The sequence below is a fragment of the Bubalus bubalis genome, chromosome 3 (assembly GCF_019923935.1).
Source record: "Bubalus bubalis isolate 160015118507 breed Murrah chromosome 3, NDDB_SH_1, whole genome shotgun sequence".
In the NCBI taxonomy this organism is placed as follows: Eukaryota; Metazoa; Chordata; class Mammalia; order Artiodactyla; family Bovidae; genus Bubalus; species Bubalus bubalis.
The window spans coordinates 112,912,622-112,933,868 of NC_059159.1; the positions used below are offsets into that span (position 1 = coordinate 112,912,622).

The 21,247-nt window shown below is 40.0% G+C and overlaps 1 protein-coding gene across 3 annotated transcripts in view; it reads right to left on the reverse strand.

The window, feature by feature from the left end:
* Positions 1-4,741: 4,741 nt before the first annotated feature.
* TRPM6 (transient receptor potential cation channel subfamily M member 6) overlaps positions 4,742-21,247 on the reverse strand; it is a 191,138-nt gene continuing 174,632 nt past the window's right edge. For all 3 annotated transcript variants that reach the window (XM_006057219.4, XM_045165067.1, XM_044939956.2), the window contains 4 exons: positions 20,958-21,163; positions 14,057-14,108; positions 9,069-9,175; positions 4,742-6,590 (listed from right to left, as the gene is read on the reverse strand). In XM_006057219.4, the coding sequence (XP_006057281.4) occupies positions 6,457-6,590; positions 9,069-9,175; positions 14,057-14,108; positions 20,958-21,163 (499 nt within the window). In that variant the 3' untranslated portion in view covers positions 4,742-6,456. The remainder of the gene's footprint in view (positions 6,591-9,068; positions 9,176-14,056; positions 14,109-20,957; positions 21,164-21,247) is intronic.

The following is a 21,247-nucleotide window of genomic DNA, read 5'->3' on the forward strand; positions in this document are numbered from 1 at the left end:
GATGCTATCAAATAGTTAGCTGTTGTATTATTATTAATAACAAATAGTTATTTGTTGTGACCAAACAAATATCTGATTTTCTAGGAAGACATAAAAAGAGGACAGAAATGCAATGGAAACAGAAAAATTCATTGGCAGACACAATGCCAGATTCAAAAAAGAACCCACTCATCAGCCTGCACTTACCTTGTGATGATGTCACGAGGGAATGGCTTTCACATGGACTCACAGATTATAAATGGCCATTAACTGTGTGTGGAAGATTTCCTTGACAACAACATATATGAAGAGGACACAAGGTAACATTCCACAGGCGACAGTTTGGAGCTTCTCATCCAGTGGCCTAAGTTAAGTCCTGACTTTCAAATCTGTGTTTCAAACCATCGTAGGGATTCAGGTGCTAGTAATTCTGACTGTGCTGGTTAGTACTGCCTAGCATCTATGCCATTGATTGGATGGAGCTTTAAATTCTGGCTCCCTCTTGGGTAGCTGACTTAACTAAGCTGCCTAACTTATAAGCAGCTTTTTCAAATCTTTGTAATGGGCATTTAGCACAATGCCTAGAACACAATGAGTGTTCAACACCCACTGCCTTATAATAATATTAAAAAGTTATCATTATAACCATTATTATTGTTGGCAATGACAAATCAGTATACTGTAAACCCCTTAATTGTCTTGGAGACCCTCAAAGACAGATATGGATCTTATTTAACAAGTCTAACGTTAGGGTCAGGACATAACACATGGTAAGGCTCAGTAAGTATTTCTTAAATAGGACATGTACTGACCAGTTGTAGAAAACTAAAATCTACATTGTCGTCCACACTTCTTTTCCAGTCCCCTAAGATGTCTCCTTCTCAAATGGCAACCCACTCCAGTGTTCTTGCCTGGAGAATCCCAGGGACGGGGGAGCCTGGTGGGCTGCCATCTATGGGGTCGCACAGAGTCGGACACAAGTGAAGTGACTCTGCAGCAGCAGCAGCAAGATGTCTCCAGAAGCCTTTTAGCAGTAGACAAACATCTCATCTCATGAAGCCCAGCCAATGTTTGTTTTCATCTGTAACACTCGGATGATCTCCAGAACACATCAGTCTCTACTCTCTCAATAAAATGACTCACCAGTCCTGCCATGTGTGATACATTCTATCCTCTGCCGCAGAAGATGGTCAGTGGTCATCTCCTCCTCTCCATTGCTGTTGCCCTCATCTCTTCTCCCCAAGTCCCTTTCTACAAAATTCCAGGGTCACACAGGCAATTCCAAAGCATGGCAACAATGTAACAGTTTCCTAGGGCTGCCATGACAAAGCAGAACCACTGGGTGACTTAAACAGGAGAAATTTCTTCCCTCCCGTTCTGGAAGCTGCGAGTCCAAGACGTCAGTGTGACTGATTTCCTCCGAGAACTCTCATCTTGGTTGGTTTGGCAGATGATGCATTCTCTCTGTCTTCACATGGTTTTCACTTTCAGTGTATCTATGTCTTAATCTCCTCTTCTTATAAGGACAACAGTAATATTGAGTCAGAGTCCACCCTAATGATCCCACTTAAACTTTATTACCTCTGTAAATACCTTATTTCCAAATACAATTATATTCCAAGGTACTTGGGGTTAGGATTTCCACACGTGAACTTTGGGGAGACACGATTCAACCCAGAATACATACCAAGGATTTCTTTGGGTTACGAAAGCATCCTGAGGTTCTGTGACCTCTTATTGGTGACCAATATGGAACAGAGAAAGAGATTCATTACAAGCCAAAGTGCAATCACATGACACCAATGATGATTCCCACCAAATTCCTCCAATGAAAGGCAGTTATTATTATGTCCACATTTGGACAGTCATTAGCCAAAGGTTTTCTACCATAACAATTGCATGAACTTTCTGACTATTAGTAGCAGATGGAATTTTTAAAGGTTCAAAGTGAAACAAACAATGAACAAAACCACTAGGGGAAGATGAGAATGCTGAAGGGAGTTAGTTACTAAAAGATGTACAAGCCATAGGCCAGAATTTTCCTATTACTAAACAGCCCTATACTGACAAAATCTAAATCAGCATTAATTAAATTGTTTATAAAACATCAGGCCTTACAAATACCAAGATTCTAAACTGCTCTTTTTTCATTCCTAAAAATATCATCAATGATGGTTCCAGATTTGGGCTTTACTTATCCTGGAAGGCTTTCTTTGGGCAGAGACTTTGGCTGTGTAAAACCCAAATCCATCAAAAAAGAAAATAAGTAGGAGACACTATGAAATGGTGAACATCATGATTTTGAACCACTTAATTAAGCTTGAAAATAAAAAGGGAGCAATGAGCTTTTTCCCCTTGGAAAGAGAAACAGCAGAAACCACTTTTGTGCTTATACTAGAACAAGTCCACTGAGCATCCTCTGTAAACATTAAATAATGATCACATAATATCAAAAATGAAAGCCCCTTATTATTTATTGAACTGGATCCCATACTCACAAGAAGGCTTTTAAATGAGATTCTCAAAGGACTTTATAAATGCTCTCTCATTATTGTTCACCTTTGTTTGAAAAGGTAAGTATCTCATCCTCATTTCAGAGTTAGGGACTAAAAGAAAGGTTAAAAGAAATATATAAAATTAAATCAAATCTGCCAATGCTAGAGATCAAGGGTTGTTATCCCTTGAGGACTTAAAGTTCCTTTTGAAAAATTAAGCAACTTCACTAATTATTTTCAGGAGGGCATTTCACTAAAATATACTTTATCTGTACATCAAGGTCTAAGAAGAAAACTCACAAAATAATAACTGTGCTAAATAAAAAAATCAGTGTGGCTTCCAGAACCCTTTCTATTCTGTGTACCCACCCATGTGGCTGGAGATTTGAAATGCTATTTAAGTCTCATTTTCCTTCAGAAGCTAACCTCTGTGGAATAAAATGCTGTTAAGGGGGAAAAAAATCTTTTCTGTCATTTGACTTTAACTTATGATAAATTAGCTTCAACTAGTTTCTTAGAAAATTGCCCAAGAAATGACTACAGAAAATTAAATACCAAGACTTCAAAGAGGCAAACACACAGCCTTCAAATTCCGACCTCAGAGAATAATCCTTCCTTTCTCATGCTTTGGAGAGATGTGAGTAAAGAAATCGTACTAGGGCATGGTAATGAACCATCTTTCAAATGACTTTTCTATCAATCTTCTTTTCAAAGGGTAATAAAGTGATGATTATTTCTAGGCAGTTTCTGGGAAGTTATCATCTCATTTCAACAGTCACCAGTAAGAAGGATGGTACTCTGGTATTATTGCCATGACGATAAGGGCAAGAACTGGTTGAGAATTCAATAGACAAGGTGTAGGTTGTTAAAAGCTATTTCCTGGAAAATTAAAACAGAGAGAGATCAAAAGAATTGTGTTGGGTCTTAAGGAATTGGTAATCATTCCCTTCTAGATTAAAAATGCAAATCTGATTTGTTAACTAGTAAATGAAATCCATTATCATGGGAAGGTTTTATTATTTCTTTCAACAAATAAAGTTCAACGCTTATTACATGCCAAGCTTTGTGGTAGATGCCCGTGGCTGATGGAGAAACGCTGCAAGCCATGACGGGAGCATCTATGACATGACTTCTAGAGTGTGAGCGACCCATCTTCATCTAAAACAATAACAAACAACAGCAACAACAAAATTTTTTTTTCAACTTTTCATTAAATGGTTGTTAGGGAAGTTTTAGTCACCCAGAACTTGTTTTGCAGAGCCACAGAAAATAGCCTGGTGAGAAAGACCCAAAACTATATCTGATCTCATTTCCCCAGAGTTGTTACTAGAAGCTTTAAGATGTCATGGGGTGAAGTTACCCCAGGAACACACAGCCGCAAGAAGGGAATGCCCATGCTCAGGATGCCTTCAGGAAGGACTCCCAGGAACCTAGCTGTTTCTCTGGTGCCCAGATTCAGATGCCATCTGTGAGATGGGCTTGCTGCTGCTGCTGCTAAGTTGCTTCAGTCGTGTCCGACTTTATGCAACCCCATAGACGGCAGCCCACCAGGCTCCCCCGTCCCTGGGATTCTCCAGGCAAGAACACTGGAGTGGGTTGCCATTTCCTTCTCCAATGCAGGAAAGTGAAAAGTGAAAGTGAAGTTGCTCAGTCGTGTCTGACTCTTAGCGACCCGATGGACTGCAGCCCTCCAGGCTCCTCCGTCCATGGGATTTTCCAGGCAAGAGTACTGGAGTGGGGTGCCACTGCCTTCTCCAGTGAGATGGGCTTAGGGCTCCTATAAGGATGATGCAGTCCATTTTTCCTCAGTGGTTCCTAAAACCATCCCAGTTATGTCTTTTCATTTGTCCTAATTCTCATATCCCAGTCTAAAACTACTCCTCACTGGCAGATAGAATATGGGACACATCTCTGTGTTCAACATTCCCCCAAAAGTCAAATTTTTCAGCACTCACCAGAAATCCAAACCTGGAACAACAACCAAAAAGGAAATATAAGACATGCCGCTTTTTAAGGGCAAAGAAATGGTACGTGCACCACACCCTCATCTCTTACACATTACAGAGAAGGCACTTAATAAATACCTGTTGAATAAAATTAACCAAATGAATGAATTCATTCATTTGTGGTCATGAATCAAGTCATGATTATCACATTGATATTTTCCTGTCAGCTATCCCACAGTGACCTTTGTCCAGTGTTTCATCTTTTTAAAATGTTATTCTGGTGATATTTTCTTAAAAAGAGAGACACAAAACCACAACACAGAAAAGAAAAATCAAAATGTATTTTTTCAAGTTCCATTCCAGGTAACAAATATTTGACCAATGAATTAATGCTTTCTAGTGTGGCCTTGGATAGGAAAATTGCCTGTTTCCATAGTTGAACATGTCTCTGAAGTGAGTACCAACAGATCTCTTACCGATTTGCAGAACAGGATAAGGCAGTTAAGCTCTGAAAAAGCATTAACAATTTATCCTCATTGCCAATCAAGAAATCACCCAGATTTCCCACCTCCCACCACCCCCAAGACCAAAGTAAAAGGGCTGTAAATCAGTCATCATGCATCTCACAAAAATCATACACTATCCTTGGCAAACCAAATCCTTGGATTTCCATCCCCCTACCTTTGGGCAACGTATCCCCAGAGTATAACCTAAGAATACAGGAGCACTGATTTGAAAGGAAGCCAGCTAATGCAAGGGCTAATGGTAAAGATAAGGTGAAAATTTCAAGCCCCAGGAGGCTTGTTGCTGATAGATTGGAATGCTTTTTAATGAGGAAAGGAGATGAGGGGAGAGGGGGGGAAGGTACCCAGCCCTTCAAGTCCTCCTTGGGTGAACAGTTTGTGCTTGTTCTGAGGTAGGGTGACCCTTGAAAAGTGTGAAAGAGGGATGACTGATCCCCCAAACATGTTGTACAGTGTGGCTTCCAGGGACCCTTTCTTCAGGCTTCTGAAACTGATCACATGTGCTCAGGCCATACTTAAACTATACACTCCAGCACTCTTGAAGCCACCAGAACTCTGCACTGCAATGAATCAAAATTTTCAAAGCATGTTTTCATTCAGAAACCCCATCTTTACTTATATGACCTGACATAGAGTAATTCAGCTTGTAATATTATATACCCAGCTTTGAAAAAGGGAGTAATTCTTAAGAGGTTGGGTTACTCAACTCTCTAACCAATAGTGTCCCTGAGCTTAAGGGAAGGGAAAACATTTCTTAATAATTGCTAGTGTTATATATCCTTGTTCCCTTAAAAAAAGAAAATGCCAGGGCATTTGTCTTAGATTTCCCTTTCCTCTCTTCTAGAGAAACCTGAAATGCCCAGTGATCATTTGATCCACTGATGATACTCAAACCCAGCAGATGTCACCAGGATGCTACCTTTTCGCTGACTAGTTTGTACAGGAGTGTCCTCCAGTCTGTGCAAATACACCTTCTCTCCATTGTTTTTCTTTCTGTCACCATATAAACCCCTATGCTGCTGGAAAGGAGAGAGGAGGAAGTCAAGTGACTTTTTTATGTACAACTATATACATCAATACAATATGGGGGTTAGGTGATGAATAGCAGTGGAGGTTAGAGTCTGCACACAGAGTGAGAAAATAAATTAATCTGCCTGGTTCTTTAAGTGCCCAGCATTCTGCACCAAGGAATGAGGTATAAAGGAGCCGCTTTCCCAGCTGATTCATCCAAATGTCTTCCTGTGCAACTTGAGCATGATGAACCCTGCACATGCAAAGCACCCTGCAGGGGTCAGTATCTAGGAAAACCCATTCATCAAACAACAGGGAAGTCCTTGGGCAAGAGAGACCTGAGACTCAGAAGGCACGTCCCAGAAGGCCCTTGGGGTAAGGCCATTCTGGCAGAGGCTCTGACATCATCAATGTTATATCGCCAGTCTATGTTACCATAGAGTTCATGGAAGGCAGGGCAAAGGCTGTCATCTTCTTACTTCTGTTTTTTGGTGTGTTTTTTTACAATCGTGTGAGGTCTTCTGGAGAATTACTACCCTCTTCCCCCGCTGGAATCTCCTCAGCTGGTTCTATTTTGATTTCAAGTCCAAAGGCAGAATTTATCCTTCCAGGAGAGTAGTCGTTTCTTTTTAAGTCTGCAAGGAAGACAGTTAAGACAATGATGGGGAAACCTTAAGAACATGATGTTCAGATAGATTGGACTTTAGGCCAAGTGCTCAGAGAAGACTCTGCTCCCTCTGATATGTGAAACTCAGACCCTCAACCCTGTCCAAGGTATACCCCACCAGGCACACATGTATCTAACTCCCCAAGGCTGTGCTCACTGTGGCAAGACTCAATTGCTTGGCTCAATACATAGTACCCTTGAGACGTGACCTGGACAGACCTAAGTGACGCCATAGAACAGGGCATGTTACAGCAGAGTCAGACTGTGCCGTCAGAATGGTGGGCTTGAGACATTAGTGGTCAGTTTTCTGCAACAAAAATGTACCTCAGGTTTGGCTGAACCTCTAAAAGCATTGTCCAGTGATCAAATCCTCTGCTTCCTGAAGCCTCCTTCTTTAGTTCAACAGGGAAATTACCTAAAGAAATCATTAACAAGCGCAACCCTTGGGGAGAACTTAAGGAGGACAGTGAGCTTTAAATGTTTGGATTATCATGGTATACCATGTTGATTAAATTTGTTAAGCTTAAACATACACTCCTTTATGATTTTTTAATATTAAATGGGGGCTATCTGGACATAAAACTAATACATACTACAGTTTGATAATAGCCAACACTTTACGTTGCTTCAATCCTTACACCACCTTTATGAGGTAGGTGCTATCATTCTCAGCTAACGGATGAGAATGAGGCCAAGGTCACAAAATTAGTACAAAGTACTCCTGGGATGTGAGCTCAACCTATGGACCCCATGCTCTCATACACTTTCTGAGATGACTTCTCTTTAAAAAAACAAAACAAAACAAAACAGTAAAACATAAACAAAAAGAAAAATCACCCCTACTCCTGTTTTCTGAGCTAAGCTTTTTTAAATTCAAATTACCAAATGTTCGAGTAAATGAGGATATTTCTTATTTCCATTTAAATGTGTTAACTAACGTTTTGAAAGGAAATAAGGATTAGGTCTAGAAATGGAAGAATTCTTGAATGTCTCAAAAGCCACCATGGTAGGGAAAGGCAAGAAGGAAGGGGATGGAGGAATCTTAATCCTACAGAACAGGTGACTGGACAGAAGCAGTGAGTTACGCCTCAAGTTTCCCTTAATCCTGGCTGATCAGATATAGTCCCTGTGTCCTCAAGAACAAGAAGTGGTCCTGCCCAGGAAACAATGAATCAGAGCTGGGAAGAGGTCAGCACCTGAGGACGCTGAGTTAATGAGCTGGATTCTGGCCTGCGATCATAGGCTGGGAGATCAGCTCCTGCCTCCCAGAGGACCCTTACCTGGAGGCCTGGATGTGGCTCAGTCCAGGCCCCGCTCCCTCCTGGGCTCCTTGTAGTCAGAGAGGAGGTCAACGGGCAGCTCAGCCAATGTGCCGAGGACTGTTCTCTTTGCCCACTTCCACTGTGTGGTTTGTGAGAAGGAGTCCTGGGCAGCCACCAGATGACAGCGAGACCCCACTCTCGGTACCACTCGAGTCTGACATCCCCACCACAACCTCCCCGGCCGACAAGCTACTCCTGCTGGAACTGGAAGCTGTTACCCATCCCAGTCTCCTGCGGCATCGTGTCCACAGGAGCAACTCCTACCTTCAACTCCAGCAAGATTAGAAACGGCCTTTCTTTGCTGTAAATTTTCACCTACTCCATCCCAAGTTACAGTGGATGTTGATCTTATACTGATTTCCAATTTGGGGTTCAATCACTTATGACAAGGCTGGAAGGGCTACTTAGCTTAAAAGATGTGAAATTCCATTTTAAGGACAAATGTGGTACAACCTTAGAGAAACAGGGAGTGAGCTGAGACAGACATAAAGCGTCCCTTCTGAGATAAGAGGAAAGAATGCGACAGAGCTGGGGCTGCCAACTTGGGGCCCACAGACCTCTGGCTATTGCCTTTTATGTTAGGAATATTTTTCTGTGCTGAGTCTATTAGTCTTAGAGAAAGCATGTCACACTATCAAATCAGATTTTAAAAACATATTTTGTAATATATGTTTACAGGAGTAGGTTTTTATCATAAAAAGCACTACTTTAATTGATAGCTGTTGCTTCCCTCCATGCCCCAGCCTCCCAAATGACCAATGAGTAAATAAGAACAGAATAGAAATACTGTGGGCATCACACAAGATCCAAGGGGTGGGGGCACGGTGGGGGGAATCTGCCTTCATCCAATTTTACCCCCAATTAAGTAGGTGGAACTTTTTCCTTAGAGAGACTGTGACAAGCATTGGGCCTGATGTTGTTTTATCACATTTTGGCAGAACCTGAAGTAAATCTCTGTCCTTTTAATCCCTTTAGAGACTTGAAAAATTTGCAGTCAGAAAGTCAGGCCTCGAGTGCGAATGAGATAAAAAAGTGATTAAGATTTTCTACTCCATCCCAGGTTACAATGGCTGTTGCTCAATGAGAGATTTACTTAGAGAAAAATAGAATTGTTTGGGGCATACCCGGGAGTTTGAGCTTCCGGCAGCAGGAGTTGCAACGATGTTTTGCAATGAAGTTTCTAATTGCATCTTCCCCTAAATTGGCTGGTCCAAACACCATTCCTCTTGATCTAGAGGAAATATCAGAATATCAATTAGATCACAGCTAAGAAAAAGGAGCTCAACTAGGATTCTCTCAGATACCGAACAGTATCCCATAGTAACCCAGTAAACTTGAAGGAGCCAACAAAGAACAGAGCACTTTGGGGAAGCAACAATGTTAGGTCTGCACATTTAAAATTCAAATGCACTTCAATCTTTGTACCCAACTCCAAGACCTACTGTGAAACTCATTTCCACACTAATCTGATAGAAAAGTGAATTTTCTATGTACCACAGTAAAACAAAATACAGTGAGACCCTTTTTCACGCATATGGGGTGAGAGAATGACATTCACTACCAACTGTTCTACTAGAAAACCCAAAAGGTAAGTATGCAATAAAATAAATTTGCTATTGGAGCACCCCTTCTGAAAACACTGATGTGCATTGTTTCAAACCCAAATACTGTTCTGAACATAATCAATGTCCTCAAACACAAAAGCCCAACAAAACCCAGCACCCAGGATTCATGGCTCCTTCGATAGCTCCTTCTACTCTGCCAATTGCTATGGCAGTTTTCTGGGCTCTTAGTGAAAAGACATGACAACTTGGAGACAATGATTTTGTGGAAGTAAACTTAGGTGACAAAATTACAAACAGGATCATATATATTAGGCACATTTTGAACACTCTATAAGTGATCTATTATAGATTCTCATAATATTATAAAATTATAATAGATTCCAGGGTCAAAGTTTACCCATTATTAGATCATATACAACTATCATTCTTCGACTGACATGCTACACACCATGGAACACAGCACACCAGAAATACCTCCAAAGAAACTTTATGAAAGCTAATATTTTATTTTAATGACATGCTGAGTGGAAAACAGCACATTTTAAAATCTGAACTCAATTACCGCTCTTAAATACCACGTCTTAAGAAAAAAGAAAAGCAAACTATCACAAAAGGAAACAATAAACTTTGCTTCTAAGGAATGTGGTTTTTCAAAAGGGACGTGGTATAAAAATGGACTTTTTTTTCCATCTGAGTATTGAAACATTTATCTCAATTTCCACTTCCTTTTGGCAGAATAACAGTAGCTGCTCTGAAGATGTGCCAAGCTCAGAACGAGGGCTGATGTCAGTTTGATCTCAGATTGCCTCTTTGCTCTGAGGCGGGTAGGTGGAGGAAACCTCTTGGGAAGATGACATGAGCAGACACCCAGGATTAACTTTCCTGGTCACTCAATCGCCCTTACACAATACGGCTCTCGCGGTGTTTACCAGGCTGCAAGAGCTGCCTTTTGTTAACTATTCCTCTTTCAGTCCACATGGTAAGGAATCACTTCTTTAAGGTGAAACCAAATGTAGCAAAGAAGTAGAATCACGTAGTATTTAGTACCAGAATTCTATGATGCTGATAATGTGAAAAACAAAGGTGGTTTCTGAGTCATTAAAGTTGCAGGATTCCTTTTATAGTCTCTCTGGCATGGCCCTATTGGAATATATCACTCTTTTGCCTTCCACACTGCCATTTCTTTCCCCCCAATAAAGCATGAAAGTTCCCAACTTAGAAATGTAACACTGATTCTCAGATAAAAGCTGTAAACGAAATCATTTCCCTTTATGAGCTTTGTTAAAGTTAAGACAAAAGAATCAAAATTACTGTCATATGTATGTATCAGGGGTTCAACCATTCCCTGAGCAGTGGAGAGTGAAGGAAGGTCGTAGGGACACTAACTAATACACCATGCCTACAGCCTTGCAGTCTCAGACAACCATTTTTGAAAAAATATACAACTGTTTTCCAGATTTTTCACAGCACAGGAAAACAGGTGGTAACTTGGTTTCACATTCGAGGAAATGCTAATTAGTGCCATGTACATAGAGATTTACTAAAGAACATCTCATCATTATCATTTCATACTTGTCAAATGCCCGAAACCATCAATGCAGTAAGTGGGAAAAAAAAAAAAAAAAGATGCAATCCCAAACTACCAAAGCACTTGAGGCAACCTCCACTGAGGGTCAGTGACCTGAGTGAGGAACCAAGGTGAGTGGCCAGAGAGGATTTGGGAGAGAAGGTGTAATGATTTGGTCTTCGCATGCAAGGACAAAGTTCACATGTTGGGGAAAGTTATGAGACAACAGGCATTAGAGACAATATCAGAATTTGCACCAAACAATATCTTCCCTCTTCGTAGAGGATCATTGACCCTCTTCTCCTCATAGGCAAGTTACCATCTCCACTGAGCTTCAGTTTTCTCATCTGTGAACAGGGATTGAAGACATTTCCTTCTAAGGTTATTGTTAAGAGTGAAATAAACAACATGTGGCAGCACTTGCTCCTCAAACTTTTTTTTTTTTTTTTGGTGGGGCAGGGAGCTATAGGCTGCACTGCAAAGCATGCAGGATCTTAGTTCCACTGACCAGGGATGGAACCCACGCCCCCCCTGTAGTGGAAGCATGGAGTTTTAACCACTGAATCTCCAGAGAAGTCCCTCTCAAACTTTTATTTACACCAAATCACCTGAAGATCTTCTGAAAATTCAGGTTTGTGATTGGGGAAGTCTAGGGAGGGTCTTTTCATTAGAAAAGACCCTGATGCTGGGAAAGATTGAAGGCAGGAGGAGAAGGGGATGACAGGATGAGACAGTTGGATGGCATCACCCACACAATGGACATACATTTGATCAAGCTCCGGGAGACGGTGAAGGACAGGGAAGCCAGGCATGCTGCAGTCGATGGAGTCACAAAGAGTCAGACACGACTGAATGACTGAACAACGACAACAAAGGGAGGGTCTCAAGAGGTTGCATTTCTAACCATCTTCCGGTGATGCTGATGCTATTGGTCCTGGCCCATGCTTTGTGTAGCAAAAATGTAATATATAAGAGGCATCCAGAAATGTGAGCCTCATTGAACTAATCAGATGTAATTCTCCACATTGTGAGAAAATAGTACTTATTATCTTCACCATAAAGATGAAGAACAACTGCACCAAAACTAGGTGACCCCACAAAATCAGACAGGCTATAGTGATACCAACCTATCAGCTTCCAGTGTTCCTGGCCTCAAGTCATTAAAAAACGTCTGCTATCAGCCAGAGGCTCCCAACCCTGACTGCCCATTAGAACCACATGGGAAACTTGAAAAATACAGACATCAGGGTCCCATCCTGAGATTCTGACTTGAGGATAATTCTGAGCAGCTTTATTTTTTTTTTAAGTTCCCTAGGTGACCCTAATAGAAATTGAAACACACTGGCTTATAGAATGCAATTAAATACTCAACTGTCAAGAGGAATAATATAATCTTCTTAGAATTCGAAAAGTTGGAAATATTCAGGTCATATTAAATATACATACCAAGGTCAAAATTTAATAGATGATATACATAAAGTATACATAAACTTGATTCATTATATATGCAAAAATTTTCACTGCAAAATTATACAAAGTTTCTACTACAAACTCTTGGGCATACAGGACCACTGAAGAAATAATACATATTTTTAGCTAAAAAAAAATAGCAAAGCCTTTATCTGTTCACTAAGGGTTACAACATGAACTCCAGGGTCAAATATCATGGGGTTTGGATGCAGAGGAACAATACAACTCACTTTTATCTTCTCTAGCTCACCTGATTCAAAGAAACAGCTAATACACTTTTAGATGTACTTCCTTGTAGAGACACCTACAGATGGCACCATATTTAGATTAAATCATTCAGTAAAAGAATATAGCATTCAAGTAGTGAATAACTACAATATGAGTCCATGGGAGGGAAATAAAAGTTTCAGAGTTCATCATACAGAAATCACCCATTTTTATAAATATATGTATATATATAGACACACACACAACCCACAGACCAAGTTTAGACACTTAGGACAACTAAGAAATTAAAATGTCATATGTTAGCAGTTCTCAAAAGTGTGGGCTTTAGGCCAGCAGAATTAGAATCATCTGGGAACTTGCGACATTATGTGAACCCATCCCAAACCCACTGAATTAGAAACCAGGGACAAGAGCTGGAGGTAAAGGGCAGCAAACTGTGTTTTAACAAGCTCTCCGGGTGATTATGATGCAAGTTTATGTTTGAAAACCACTGTCATTTTTCTATATTGATCCATCCTTAATCACCACTTTTTTCCTTAATCATCACTTCTTTTTACTCCACCGTTAATACCACCTCAGATCCTTTACTTCCAAGACCTCCCAAAAGCCTGCTCATGGGATAAAATGTCCATGGGAATTCAAAGGACAGGCAGATGACACACCTCTCTGTAGAATTTAGCGTCCTGAATTAATAGACAATCTGATGACTCCATATCTAAGCCCCACTGTTTGGGCCTCTCACAGATTTGCGGTTACTACATAGCACACTTTCTGCCCCCAGCTTTAATTTTATAGGCATGTGATGGAAGACACTACCCATGACAAGAATACAATGACTCCATTGTGAAGACAACAAAGGAAACTGTCTCTCCTACGACACTGTCTTCATGTCAAAGCCTATGGAGGCTGAACTTACCCATATTTCTCCTTTGTCTGGGATACTAGAAAACTCAGAGTCAAATTTGCAACAAAGTTCTGGCTACAACATTGGTCTTTATACAATTTCCATTTTTGTGTACTAACAACTCCAGATTTAATCATATTCTGCTTATTTTTGGCCCCTATTTCCTAAGCCATACATTCTTTAAAACTGTATTTTAAATCTTACTGTATTTTATCATATTTGGATACAAATATTTGGGGATATAGATACAGACATTGATAAAACCTGCCTCAAAATCTTCCTAGGATCTAGGCAAGATATATAAGTGCTTAAAAATTATGTTTAAGAAATCATGTACAATGTGGCAAGTGCAATTTTCTAAATGAGAAATTAACTTACTGTTTGTCTTCAGGTTTTATTACAGATGGATCTGTCAAATTTTCTCCAACACCTCCAAAGAAAAAGAAAATTCATTTAGTAAATGGGGAGTTTCACTTTTTCAGAAATTCAAGAAAATAATAACCAAGCTTTATTTCCTTTCTTTAAACCTACATCCACACTGTGGTAAACTCAACATCATGTAAATTTACTATACCATAAAAATTGTCCAAGCAAGTTTGAAAACTTTAGTTAATGCACTATCTCCTGCAACCCCCTCTATTACACTATAATAAACCTCTAGGCTACAAATGAGTGCATTTTGATGTGTTCACAGTTACTGATAATGGCATCCATCATTCATTTATCACTCGTATACACCAGACTAATTTTATTTTTTCTAACTCTTGGCAATCATGAAAGAAAAGTATTAGTATGCTGATAGCCTTATTTTACCAATGAGTACACTGATGTTCAAAGATATTAAGCAATTTGTCAGAGGTTGCACAGACCACAAGAGGTCATAATAGGATTCAAGCTGAGCCAAAGCCTGTGTCCCTCCCCCTAGCCCATGGTCTCTTTAGATGGAGTCCATCAGTGCTCAGCAAGGTGCAAGGTGCAAGGTACTGTGTGGTTCTGCAGATACCCACCCATGGTCCATCAAAGACACACAACAAATGCTATTTTTACAATGTTTACAAACAGAAGAATACAAACAGCCTACATTCTTGATCTGGGTGCTGGTTACACACATGTGTTCAGTTGTGGAAATTCTTTGAGATGTACACATATACTGTGTTCACTTTCTTGAATGAATGTGATCCTTCAGTAAATTTTACTTCTTTAAAAAATGGCACCAAAGCATAAAAAGACAATGTAAGTGTAATTTAAAATGAACGTTTATTAAAACAGGGATCAACCTCAAAGTGAATCTCTTATTAAATGCAAGTGGTGGTGAGACTGACTTCCAATGGGAGCATTTTCACAAGTGAGCCAGTCAGACGGGCTGAGTGCACCACGTGGGCATAAGCCAGCAATTTCTGAGACCATACTCCAATCAGCACTGGTTCTCTTGGCTTGGAAGAGACCAACCTCGTGGGAAATCCACTTAAAATCAAATAAAATGTAAAACATTATTATGTGTTTCTATTTGGTTAAGAAAAAAAACAAAACAACATGTTTCTAACAACTACTTTAAAAAAGAAAGGTTTTTACCATGTTCTGTACTTTTTCCATATGCTGACACCTTTCACAGGAAAATGTAATCCTTATAATTTATAGACCATTCCCCTGAGAAACTGACTTCCTTAGGAAAATAACCTGTTTTAAGTTGGGGGTGGGGGGCAGGTAGGGGTTCCAACTTTTTTTGTATCATGACACTTTGTCAGCCTGATGAAGTTAAGGGAACCCCTTCTCAGAATAAATGTTTTAAAATGTATAATTTGAATACGTAAGATTACAAAGGAAACCACGATATTGAAATACAGTGATTAAAATATTTTTAAAATAGTTTTGTAATACATGTGCTTCTTTATCAGCACATTAGCTAACAGGATCAAGCACAAGTCTAATAACACTATAATATTCAAGTAATAAAAATACAATCTGTATTTTGAGAAAAATATTTGCCATGTTAACATCTGTAATTGCTACTGCAAACAGTCATGGGTACTGCTAATACCACTGTGGTTTGCTGTCTCCATTATAATTGAAGGAAATGATAACTTTCAGCTATAGGTTAGTATAAAGGTATAACTGTTTTTTCATCAAAGTTCACAGACCCTCAGACTTGTACCCAGGGACCCTTTAAGAACCCCTAGCTTAGAATCTCTTTGGGCACTGATTCTAAATAGGAAAGGGAAAATAAGTCTGAAACATAGGCTCATGTGGAAGTATGCAAATGTGCTTTCTTTTTTAAAGAAAATGTCATAGGAAGAAGCTGGGCCTTTTATAGTTTTCTCATTATAGATATAAGAAGAAACAGCGTAGCCGGACACTAACTATATAGTAAACATGCAGTAAATAAAAAGAACAACTTTGTTTAACTATTTTAGTAAATAAACAGCACTAGGTAGTAAGTAAAAAAACAAGACATCCCATTATGACCAATAGAGAGTGAAGGCCACAAATCCTTCACACATTTAAGCTCAGACCTGATTTTATGCCTACAGCTTCCAGCAATGATGAAAGCTTTAGGCTGATGTCTGAGTAAATTGTAAATTTAAGTTGGAGATATGCACAGTACTGAAAGAATTGGGGAAAGGGGGACTGTACAGGGGGGAAAAAGTCTATCAAATCATACCAGCTTCCATTTCTTTTCAGTCTTGTAGCCTGTTAAATAGGAAGAAGTCAAAGGGTCCGGGTCTCACCCACAGCCTCATCAGTCTCTAGCTGTGTAATCTGGACACCTTCTTTAATCTCTCTGTGTCTCAGTTGTATCATCTGAAAGTGTGAATAATCATGGGCCTTATCCTGTAGGTTACGGAGAAGATTACATGAACCAGCATATAAACTGCTTAGCAAAACAGAAGAAGGTGAACCATGTCAACTGCTCTATTTATTGTCTTTATTCTATCAAGGGACTTCCCTGGTGGCTCAGTGGTAGAGAATCTGCTGGCCAATGCAGGAGATACAGGAAGGCCCTCTGGAGGAGGAAATGGCTACCCACTCCAGTATTCTTGCCTGGGGAATCCCATGGACAGAGGAGTCTGGCGGGCTACAGTCCATGGGGTTGCAAAAGGAGTCAGACACAACTGAGCAACTAAACAACAATTCTATCAAAAGCTCTTGTGAAGTAAAGTTCTATTTTCTTACCACTGGTAAAACCAGGCTCTAATGATCTCACTTCCCTGAGGTACTGTTTCCTAATGAACAGAACCTCCTCTAAGACTGAGGGTGAAGAGTATCCACAAACCTCTACATCCCTAAACCCAATCTGACAGCTCAAAGCTTAACTGCTAAACACATCTATCAAGACCCGTGAATGGCAGAAGGGGGATTGCAGTGAGTGAAAAACAGAAAGCAGTTCAGAGAACCAACTATGCTGTACCCCCACGCCCACCCCGGCCTCTCCCAGCTACACAGGAGTCACTCAATAGGCAAACTCTAACACAGGTGCCTATCCTACCCACATACCTGTGTGTGTGTGTGTGTGTGTTAGTCGATCAGTCATGTCCACCCCTGTGGGACCCCATGGACTGCAGCCTGCCAAGCTCCTATGTCCATGGGATTCTCCAGTCAAGGATACTAGAGAGGGTTGCCATTCCCTTCTCCAGGGGATCTTCCCAACCCAGGGATCAAACCCAGGTCTCCTGCATGGCAGGCAGATTCTTTACTGTCTGAGCTACCAGGGAAGCCCACCCACACACCTAGATATCTGGAAAAATGTGAAAGAAAATAAGACATTTTAACATCTAAAAATTCCAGTGGTATCTCTTTACTGGCATTAACAGAGTATATGCCCATGTACAGGCAACACACAGCACGGCCTTATGAGAAACTCAGAGACTTACATTCTGATCCCAAACGCTTTGGGATACATCAGTGAACTTCCATATCTATGGAAAGAAGTTACTTCCCTTGTAGCAGCAGAATGTACCATGATGATGCTGCTGCTAAGGCTGACTTATACTGAAAACTGCTTTGTTGAATAAAAAATTAATAGCCCCAAAAGTTCTTTGTGTCGAGCCTTACCAAAAAAAAAACAAAACACGCCACAGACCACTGTAAGTTCAAATACAATTGTTTTTCATTCCTATTGCTCGGAATAAAATATTAGATTTCACATGTAATGATGATGATTCAGGTTCTCACATGTAGGGTTTTTAAAGAGAATGAGACTGGAATAGTACAGTATCATTACAAATGATCAGAAATTAGTCAAGCCTCCATAGATGAACCTATGGCCGTTTCATGTTGATGTTTGGCAGAAACCAACACTATATTGTAGAGCAATTATCCTTCAATTAAAAATAAATAAATTTAATTATAACAACAACAAAAAAAGAAATTAGTCTAGCCTCTCCCTAAATTCAGCTTCCTGGCCTGATGTGGCAGCTGCTGAGTTATGACTGGCACTCTCTGGAATAAAATAAAGAGAAGAAAAGAAGAAACTGAAAGAATAAATGGGCAGAGTATTTCTCATTCCTTCTTTCCCTCAAAGCAAGAGGGAGCCACAGCAAGCTGATCAGGGCTTCATTCTACAAAGGCCGAAGCTGGGATGTCCTTTAAGTTACCACCAGGACTACACAGCTAAGAGGAGACTGCCCACAACTGAAGAGTAACTGCCACGTTAACAAGCCACACAGGGATTAACCCTGAGAACAACAGCTACATTTACTGTGTCAGGAACTTGCCTCATTTCGGCCCCTGAACAACCCTGTGAGTTAAGTGCATAACATGATTTACCCCAATTACAAATGAGGAAGTAGAACTCAAAGTGGTTGCCCTCTCATCACGCAGCTAATTCATGGCTCCACCATGAATTAGCTGGGAGTGGAGCCCCCAGCACCATGACTTCAGAACTTCTCCTAACTGCAGCTGACTGGCCTTTCAGTCTCCACTCCCTGCCACCCAGACAACGCACATTGTCTCTCCAAAGACTAAAAATACTACGCAATTAAATATAAAACATAACTGAACTGAAAACTTGTTATCATATTTTAAGACTACATTCTATTCTCCCGTTTTTCCTTTCCAACCTGGTTTGAGTTAAATATATTAATGCACATAAGCCTTTAGCCAAGTACTTGACACAAAATAACTAGGAAATGTTAGCTAGTAGCACTAGTATTATAACTGCTTATAATTACTATTATAGGATTCACATTCTTCCATAAATTCAGGGCTAAACAATTGGCAAAACACTCCAATAAGTATCTCAATTTCTTCATGCTCATTCTATGATGTCCATTCTTCCCTTCTTTGAAGGTCAGTGTTTTGACATAGTTTATTTGGAGTGGCCTAATTTCTGCAGTTCACATAATTGCCCAGCGAAAAAATAAAGTTAATTCCTTTTCCCCCCCAAGACTATCAACGCAGGATTTGTTCTGTTTAATGTCACTTTGGATTACTAAGAGACATAAAAATCCCCAAACATAAACATCATTAAACAAAAACCTATTCAAGTGGAATACAAAACACACTGAAGAGTCATCATTAATTCCTTAAAGTTTTTCTTTGGTTGTTTTTTGGTTTGTTTTTTACTTTTTAAACATCTCCACCCAAACCTCAAAGCACAGACACTCAAGTACAGATGAAAACAATCAACCTTTCCCCAACATGAGCTACAAAAGCAGATGCCTAGGGCATCAGTGTGCTGGGTTTACATGGATCATGTACTTGCTGGCTTAAAACTGAATCATCTTGACTGTTTTAACTTTGTTTATATTGCTTCTTAAAATATTGTGTTTGAGGGTTAGAAATATAACTCAACCTTGTGAGCAGCACAGATATGAAAGGACAGAAGGACTTATGTGTCATTTGAAAAGTATATACACTTTTCAAATGATACATAAGTCCAAATGACACATATATGTGTATGTGTGTGTATATATATATATATATATATATATATATATATATATACAGACATCCTTGAGCACATGGCACAAATTTCAATCAAAATGGGTTTGCAGTCTTAGCGGACATTGCTCACGACGCCCCAGGACTGACTGCTCATCTCATCTGTCTCCAGCCCTCAAGCCTGATTTCGGCATAGAATCCCAGGTCTGGAGAAATGGAAAAGTCAGAGAGGACAAGGAAGAGACCAGATTTTTTTAAAAAATTAATAAATAAAAGGAATCAGAACATGGTAATATTCTTATGGATCTGAAACTTACAAAGAAATAAAAGAACAGTGACAGAGAAAGAGCATGGATGATCAAACCAGCTTAAGCCTGCATCCTGGCTCCCTCTTAGGTAACTGTGCAACCTTGGGCAAGTTATTTAAACTTTCAGGACATAAATTCCCCGTAATATCTACCTCGAGGTGCTGCTTCTGGGATTAAATGAGATAACTTCTATGAAAGTTCCTGGGCTAAATCCCTTATTTGAAACCAAAGCCCCAGTCAGCGAGCCCAGGGACTAAACTTTGACCTTAATACATATCTCCTTCTGTCCCTTCAAGGAAAGCCTGCTAGAGATACTTTGTTTCATGCTGCAGGATTATAAGTCACATGTGAGGTGTTGCTAGTAGAGAGATGCACTGATCAAAGCCTTCCATTAAATAACAGTGCGCTGCATTGCCTCTCCCAGACCGAGTCTGTACTTTCAGACCGAGTCTGTACTTTGCTGTATCAAGGTACACAGCAAAGAGAGCAAGCTAAATTATAAACTGCTGAAGTACGGAGCTCAAAATCATGAAAAGTGACCAGAATTGCAACTTTCCTACACATATTAATGCATGCCTAAGTGTTATTGTGCACTTAAGTCCAAAGAAAAGCCAGAAAACTAGAAATCTGATACAAAAATCCTTCTCCTGTTTAGATTAACATTTTTGATAACTTTAAGTTCTAGGCCAGTAATCATCTGCCTATATCATCTGCTCCTGATCATCACTGTACAATGTCTCTGACATAAATGGCCCTACCACATATCAAAGCTAGACAGAGCAACTCCATACATGACCTATCCTGGTTCTCACATGATCTCTCAGGATACCTGCCTGATTCTACCCACTTAGGACAGTTCCACAAACAGTAAATAAATTCAGAAAACAGATACCATCTTCTGTTTTCAAATTAAAAAAAAAAAAAAAGTACGTACTGCCAAGGAATGTCCCCACTGAAAGATCTTAACTGTGACTTTAAGAAAGAGCTAGGGGCAAATGCAGGTGACAATGAGAAGGAGAAAGCAATCCTTGGTCCATGTTTCCTGAACGTTGCCTCATGCTTATTCTATCAAATCCTCAGCTGTCAATCACCTTGCAAATCTAAAACCAGCAGCTCTCCCCGAGTATACTCATAGGTCCAGTGAGAGAAAGCCAACATCAGCTCCTCCAAAGTGTTGCTGGGGGCAATTTCATCACCGTTGTTGTTGTTGTACTTCCGGAACTCCCCCGTCATATACTTCTCGATGGTCAACCACTGCTGGGCTGAATGGCAGTAAATTAAGAAAACTTCCAGGAACCTATGAGGAGGGAAAAGAGGTTAGGTTTTCCCACCAGGCAGCAAAGGTAGGAGTTATATATTACTGAACAGAGAACAACAGAGG